The 7,811-nt window shown below is 28.9% G+C and overlaps 2 protein-coding genes across 3 annotated transcripts; one reads left to right on the plus strand and one right to left on the minus strand.

Moving 5' to 3' along the window:
- Positions 1-4,165: 4,165 nt before the first annotated feature.
- On the plus strand, positions 4,166-5,439 carry LOC115879299 (tRNA-splicing endonuclease subunit Sen2). 2 transcript variants are annotated; one of them, XM_030896047.1, is made up of 3 exons: positions 4,166-5,049; positions 5,101-5,240; positions 5,294-5,439. In XM_030896047.1, exons 1-3 carry the CDS (start codon positions 4,434-4,436, stop codon positions 5,411-5,413), a joined length of 876 nt encoding a protein of 291 aa, XP_030751907.1. In that variant the 5' UTR covers positions 4,166-4,433; the 3' UTR covers positions 5,414-5,439. The 2 variants fall into 2 exon arrangements, with proteins under 2 accessions (XP_030751907.1, XP_030751908.1); XM_030896048.1 differs by having other exon boundaries at positions 4,166-5,040.
- On the minus strand, positions 5,407-6,265 carry LOC115879300 (COX assembly mitochondrial protein homolog). Its single transcript, XM_030896049.1, has 2 exons — positions 5,881-6,265; positions 5,407-5,808 (listed from the first exon to the last, which is right to left on the minus strand). The coding sequence occupies exons 1-2, from the start codon at positions 5,918-5,920 to the stop codon at positions 5,483-5,485; spliced, it is 366 nt and encodes a 121-aa protein (XP_030751909.1). The 5' UTR covers positions 5,921-6,265; the 3' UTR covers positions 5,407-5,482.
- Between the last annotated feature and the right edge of the window lie 1,546 nt (positions 6,266-7,811).

The following is a 7,811-nucleotide window of genomic DNA, read 5'->3' on the forward strand; positions in this document are numbered from 1 at the left end:
ATCGATACTACGCAAGCGCACATCGTCGATGTTGCCAAATTGCAGTTTATTTTCGAATTATTTGCAGTTGAAATTTTTTTTTTCAGTGTTAATAAATAATAATACAAATTCTATAATTAATTTTATAATTTCAGATTTATCATGATATCCAAAAATAAGGAATGATATATAAAATTGAATATATAAAATTGTAATAATAATAACATTTATTTATATATTTACATTAGAATTAAAAATTATCATTTACGGATTTTTTCTTAATGGTTTTAAACTTATTAGAATTATTGAAAATTGAATATATAAAATTGTAATAATAATAACATTTATTTATATATTTACATTAGAATTAAAAATTATCATTCACGGATTTTTTCTTAATGGTTTTAAACTTATTAGAATTATTTTATTTCTTTCAAGTTATTTAATTTCTAGTTATTTATATTTACAGGCAACAATAGTTTTGATTATATGTATTGATGTATTGAAGTACTACCATGACTAGTCTTATAGAACAATATACGTCAATGGGAGATTACCTCTCGATGAGAGGTAACATTTTACCTATATGTTACTAATATAATATATATTAACTATTACTAATATATTATATTACTTTGATTATAATGTTTGTATCATAATTTTTTAAAAATATGAAGTTAGTGGATTAATAGCAATTTTAGACATATATTTTATCGAAGAGTGTGGTGATAAGACTAAAATAAGCTTTATGTTTTATCTTTTTCTCTTTAGAAGGGAGATGGTTTGTGTCGTAGAATACATTACAGTATTTAATATCGTGTACTTTGATATTCTTTTCTTAATTTACTGTAATTTCTTGTTTCCTATAATGCCAAGTCTTGACAATATGGTGAAGGTTGAGTTTTGATCTTATTAGTTTTATACCTGTTTTTATACAAGACCAAACTAAGACCTAGTTAGTTTGTAATTTATATTAAGATCTTTCTTTATAATATTTGTTATGTCTTAATCTTAATACTATATTATGCTTTGTCTGGAAAATAAAGGTAAAAATATCTGAATTTTGCATATCCTATTCCATCCTTCCATTAGGAAAAATATGGTTTATAAATCATATATGCTAAGAAAATCACGTAAATTAGGTGTAAGAATAGAGAAATCTTAAGGTTGCAGAAAAATTAATGCAATATATGTATAAGCAGAATTAAACAAGATAACCGTTAATGTTGCTGAAGCTGATTGTATAATTTTAATTACGGAGGCTAAAAGGCCTTTTAAGGCCTCCGTAGTTTTAATAGAATGTTAAAAAAAACTATTATGAAGATGACATGGAGCTACAGCATTTAAAAATTAAAAAAAAAGAAAAAACTTGGACACATCCTTTTTAATTTCCCGAATTTTTAATAAAGCCCTTTTTAAACGTAGCACAATTATCTAGAGCAATTAGATTAATTATACGAATCTAAAGTTTTATTTCTATTTAATTTTATTTACTATGAAAATACATAATAAGCGTTCACGTGTTGTGCGAAATATTAAAATAATAATATAAATAACTTAGATTAAGATAAATAATATACCGCGTACTATGACTGAAAAAAAATATCGTCAGCGATGACTATGAAATGAAGATCTCTGTCATTTTATATGGGAAATGTCCTCAATCGTCATTTCCCAGCCAACCGAACGCCGTTTTTTCGATTATACGGTATATATTGACAAAAAAACACTGAAAAGCACATATTTGTTTTCTACTGAAAATAATTCCAAAATAACTTGCAATCTGGCAACATCGAAGATGTGCGCATGCGTAGTGTCTGTGACTATATGCAGCAAAAACTCGTTTCAAGGTCAGCCACCGGATCCACACCATTACCGATTGATGATTTATTTTTTTAAGTAAAAAAATAGAATATAATCAGAGATATGGAAGTGGGAGAATGAGCTTCGACCAGTGCGCATCCAAATTTTTGTCGACGGCAAGATGGCAGACATCTTCCAGGTCTCGCTGTCACTTCCCCTCTTTAATTGACATCTGTTTGTTTTGTTTTGTTTTTCGTTTGTGTTGTAATCTTCTTATATGTAGATTATAGATTACCACCTCAATGCCCTCTATAAAAGATCAGCCCACGGGCGGACTTTTGTTTACTTCATCAGCTGTACATACTTAGATATTGGGTTAGATTCTGTATTCATATTTTGTCGGTAGATTTTTGGTATTATTTGTTATTGTAGTGCAAAAAACTAATTATTTTGGTGTTTAAGTGACATAAAGTACTACCAGGTATATGGCTACTATGATGGTCAATCTGTTTCTCATAAAAAAACACGAAATATTACGTTTTGTTAAGTGCTTTAACCTAAAAGTGCCCATAAATTTTTTATTTATCGTGATTTTTGTGTGTGTTTTTTAAGACTCAACAATTCATCAATAAAGCTTAAGTGGAGTGTGTTTTTGGTGCTATGCCTCATCTTTGTTGGTGGAAAGGATAGTTATACTAGGCAGCTTAAAGTATCCGGAAGAGCAAGAAAAGTGGGTACGAGTTATAAATCAAGACAATTCTATTGAAAATATCTTTAATAAATTTAAAAATAATATTCTCCCAGGATGGTATTAAAGAAAACTGGACAATTATGTTTATTTTATTCATATTGTGGAATCTCCACTCCAAGTGTTGTTGGTTCAGCTTCGATAGATTCAAACACATAAGATAAACACGTAAGTAGGTATTATGATCTAGGGAAAAATAAAGAATATGTGTATTAAAGATCATAAAAAGATTATTATTTTGAATTCAAAATTAAAAAAGATTTTTGTAAAGACAAGAATGATAAAGTTTAAAAGAAGAATGTGTTTTTGTTTGATAATATAATGTATGTAAAGCATAACATATATTTGTTCAGTAATTTTTACTGATAGTGTCGATTATTTATAATACCAAATTAATATCAAATATTTAAGTGATGGCTGAATACAATATGAATAAAATAACAATAAAATTGGTATATTTGCAATACAAAATTAAGTTTTAAGAATAAAGGTGTTACTAAAAATACTAAGAAGTTCATATTTCTTTGTTTTAATTGGTCGAATTTTATTTACATTTTATTTAAGAATTATACCGTATCATCGAAAAAAAATCGGCGTCTAGTTGGCTTGGAAATGAACATCGATGACATTCCCTAAATAATTGTACACATAAAAAAATTAAATAGAATTTTACAATCTTGGAAAATTTGATATTCTTGAACCTTGTTTCTAAATATTCTAATTTTTTTGATTTTCTTGGGATTTAGGTTCGGGAAAAACGCTGATTAAGTTTTCATTTGGTTTTTCATTATTTTTATTTGGTTTAAAAAAAAAACGTTTCGGCTAACATTATAGCCTTCATCAGTGTTGTGTCATATGAAAAAAATAGTGTCGAATATAATCCAAAAAATTACATATGTCTTCATTATCCTTCTTACCTTAATTTTGGATATCAAGATAAATGTGAAATTATAAAATTAATTATAGAATTCGTATTATTATTGATTAACACTCAAAAAAAAATTCAACTGCAAATAATTCGAAAATAAACTGCAATTTGGCAACATCGACGATGTGCGCTTGCGTCGTATCGATGATCAAATGCAGCAAATATGGGCTTCAAGGTCAGCCACCGGATCCACACCTTTACCATTTGTAAATATAATTTTTCGAACATTGATACTTGCAAAATATACATATAAATTTTGTGAATGCAAATAATAATACATCACTATTAGTAGATATTGAATGTTTTGTTAAATTAGATCGATTTTCAAACCCCAAAATTTAAAATATATTTACATTTTACCCAATATCTTATGTAATACATTATTTGTATATTGTAAAACATCTGCTGCATTTGTATGGTTCATAGTTTATTTGCCAAAGTATTTATTACTATAAATAGGTATATATGTTGTAGTTATTAACTGTATATTATGTATATTTAATGTGAACTATATAATTTTTAAAATACAAACCAAAAATCTGAGGAATAATTATGTTTTCCATGTATTCTACAACATATTTATTAATCCGTAGTATCTAACTAGCGTGACGTCATAAATCTCGCCCAAGGCTGTTCTATTAGAGACGGCATTGGGCAATGGTTCCGTCCTATGGTTATGGTCATGTTATGGTTCCGTCTCCGTCAAATGTCAAGTCAAATCACAAGTCAAATCAAACGGGTCGAGACGAGAAATAACAAATAGCATCAAATGTGGCATCAAAATAATCAAAATGAAATACTGTTATATAAAATATTTTTAAAAATTAACTGTTTAGGTAATACGTGGTAATACCACTGTTTACAGAGTTTTTGGCACAAGTAGGTCTTTATATTTGCGGCGTGAAATATCTATTATATTTTGCTTGGTAACATAAACTCTGGAGTTCTCTATTCTAGTATATTTTCGAATTTATTATGGCAATTGAGCCAAAATTAAAGCGGCACTGCAAATTACATCAGAATTTGCAATTTCCCGTAATAATAACTAAGAATAATTCTATAGAAAAAGCTAAAGGTGTTTTTAATGGATTTTCTGTAAGTATTGGCAATACAGAAGACATAAATATTCTGATTTCGATGGGAAATTTTGGTAAAGCTAATTTTTCAAGAAGCTATCCCCAGTTTGTCAAGGCAAATGAATCTAAAATAATTCGTGACAGGCAACTGAAACATAGAAAATATTTTTCTATTCAAGGTGAATTGTTAAATAAAAAGAAACCTGACAAACTTATAGTCATTCCTGATAGTGATTCTGAGAATGATTATTTTATAAATTTAAAACCTGAATTTAAATTGGATTATTCAGAAATAGTAGAAAAGGTTTGGCTTTCATTAGAAGAGGCGTTTTTCCTCTCGAGTGTTATTAAGTGTCTTAGTGTCACATATAAGAATGAATACTTAAATATTGATCAGATGTGGGATCTTTTTAGCAAATTGCAACATAATTTTATTAGGAATTACTTGGTATATTATTATTATAGAAGTAAAAATTGGGTAGTAAAACCAGGAATCAAATTTGGAGGTGATTTTTGTAGGCATGTCTTCAAAATTAGTTAAACATATATTAATTTATCCTTTTCAGTACTTTATAAACAAGGCCCATCCTATTATCATGCTAGCTACATTATTCTGTTAGAGAGTATTGACAAAACGGAAGCAGATAGAAACTTTGATAGTGTATCTTTACTAGGACTGAATAGATTATGCGAAAGCACTGCAAAGGTAATACTAATTCAATTCCTACACATTAAAAATAGTTATAATTATCATTGCAGGAGTTAATTATATGCAGAGTCAAATTGCCAAAAGAGGTGACTTATAATAATTTAGAAAATATTGATATACAGGAAATACTAGTTCAAAGGTGGATTCCATCTGAAAAACATGATAACTAATTATATATTTATTGGAATATACTACTGCTAACTAAAAAGTACATGAGTTTATAATTACTGTGATTAATATCACATACTAGAACCAACTCTTGATGACTGTTCCAACCTTTTTTTTAATGGAATTCCAGTTCTTCTGAATTCTGTCCTTTCTTCTAAATATAAGTTCTTGCAATATTCCTTAAATTCTTCATTATTATACCATTCAGTTAAGCACTTTTTTAGGTTATTGTTTTGTTCCCTACATTTAATTACCATTAGGACATTACTATTTTTACAACATTCGGTGAATTGTTCAACTTCTTGGCTACATTTCTCCACACGGGCAATATCTCGCATCTTCTTTGGAATCATAACTTCCATTTCAACTTTACGAAGTGTCTTATCTTCAGGGTCACCTATAATAAATACACCCAAAAAGTTCTCCATTACCAACCATTTTAATAATATTTTATATTTCGTAAATTTACCTACGCCATGGGGCCCCCCACCTAATTTAGGATTTAACATTGATATATAGCAAACACCTGCTAAGTGCTGCGATTTGTATAAAATTTACAAAGACAGACTTTGGAGATCTCTGGATTGCCTTTGTAAATTAACCCTGTTAATGGTTTATCTAAATTTATCCAAAAATATGTACTTAACAAATACGTTTTAAAAATACTCTACAACTTCACAGTCACCAGAGCAGTCAGAGTGGTTCACAGTGAAGATCAGGTGAAAAGTGAAAACTAGTGAAAACAGAGTTGGTGAAAACTGGCGAAAACCATAACCCACCCATAACCTTAACTCTTCTCTTTCAGTTTCAGGTTTTTCCTATTCTGCAACCTCTGGCCTCTGGCTGCAGCTGAAAGACAAAGCTGAAAGCTGTCTTGTATGGTTTATGGCACCAGTGTTGCCAACTGCTAAAAAATGAAATCCCCTAGATCGATGCTTAAAATCCGCTAAATTTGATATTTTTCCGCTAAATAACTGGGTTTATAAATACATTATATATTAATGATATTGATTAAATTGCTTGTTATTGCTATCATTTAAAATTATTTTTAACTGGATAAATAAACGCAAGGTACTACTTGATATGTTAAAGTCTTTATTAACGGAGAAATACAAAAATAAAATTTAGGTATTCTCATTATTACCTATAATATCTAAAAACAACTCAAAAAAATAAAATAACAAATTCAAATCACGTATTTATAGTGAGATCTATATTAAAATCAATCATCATGTCATCCTTATCATCATAACATTCTTTGGTACCTATTTTGTTAAGGACATCAAGAGGTAAGATATAATCATTGCAACACTTATCTAACTTTTTTAGCCCATATCATACCGAAAGTATTGCATCAAAGTGGACTTGCGTTTTCCGCTAAAAAATCCGCTGGCCGCAACTGCTTATAGTTTTCCGTCAAATCAAATTAAATTCCCCTAAATCTAGCGGATATTCCGCTAAGTTGGCAACACTGTATGGCACAAGTTGGTAATCACAATTGGTAATGGTGTGGATCCGGTGGCTGACCTTGAAACGAGTTTTTGCTGTATATAGTCACAGACACTACGCAGGCGCACATCTTCGATGTTGCCAGATTGCAAGTTATTTTGGAATTATTTTCAGTAGAAAACAAATATGTGCTTTTCAGTGTGTTTTGTCAATATATACAGTATGATCGAAAAAACAGCGTCTAGTTGGCTAGGAAATGACGATTGAGGACATTTCCCATATAAAATGACAGCGATCTTCATTTCATAGTCATCGCTGACGCGATTTTTTTCAATCATAGTACGCGGTATATATTTCTATTATTATTTTAATATTTCGCACAACACGTGAAACGTGAATGCTTATTATGTATTTTCATAGTCAATAAAATTAAATAGAAATAAAATTCTAGATTCCTATAATTAATCTAATTGCTCTAGATTATAATGCTACGTTTAAAAAGTGCTTTATTAAAAATTCGGGAAATTAAAAGGATGTGTCCAAGTTTTTCTTTTTTTAATGTTTAAATGCTGTAGCTCCATGTCATGTTCATAATAGTTTTTTTAACATTCCATCAAAACTACGGAGGCCTTAAAAGGCATTTTAGCCTCCGTAATTAAAATTGTAGAATCAGCTTCAGCAACATTTACAGTTACCTCGTTTAATTCTGCTTATACATATATTGCATTATTTTTTCTGCTACCTTAAGATTTCTCTATTCTTACACCTAATTTATGTGATTTTCTTAGCATAATATGATTTATAGACCATATTTTTCCTAATGGAAGGATGGAATAGGATATGCAAAATTAAGATATTTTAACATTTATTTTCCAGACAAAGCATAATATAGTATTAAGATTAAGACATAACAAATATTATAAGAAAGATCTTAATATAAATCACAAACTA

Source organism: Sitophilus oryzae, unplaced genomic scaffold, assembly GCF_002938485.1.
Source record: "Sitophilus oryzae breed Bouriz unplaced genomic scaffold, Soryzae_2.0 scaffold_1576_pilon_pilon, whole genome shotgun sequence".
Taxonomy (NCBI): domain Eukaryota; kingdom Metazoa; phylum Arthropoda; class Insecta; order Coleoptera; family Curculionidae; genus Sitophilus; species Sitophilus oryzae.

Bases quoted from the DNA above. Each gene is read 5' to 3' on its own strand.
- LOC115879299 (XM_030896047.1), top strand. From the start codon at position 4,434: ATGGCAATTGAGCCAAAATTAAAGCGGCACTGCAAATTACATCAGAAT. The intron at 5,050-5,100 runs GTAGGCATGTCT...TATCCTTTTCAG, and splicing joins CAAATTTGGAGGTGATTTTT to TACTTTATAAACAAGGCCCA. The intron at 5,241-5,293 runs GTAATACTAATT...TTATCATTGCAG, and splicing joins TATGCGAAAGCACTGCAAAG to GAGTTAATTATATGCAGAGT.
- LOC115879300 (XM_030896049.1), bottom strand. From the start codon at position 5,920: ATGTTAAATCCTAAATTAGGTGGGGGGCCCCATGGCGTAG. The intron at 5,809-5,880 runs GTAAATTTACGA...TATTTATTATAG, and splicing joins TGGGGGGCCCCATGGCGTAG to GTGACCCTGAAGATAAGACA.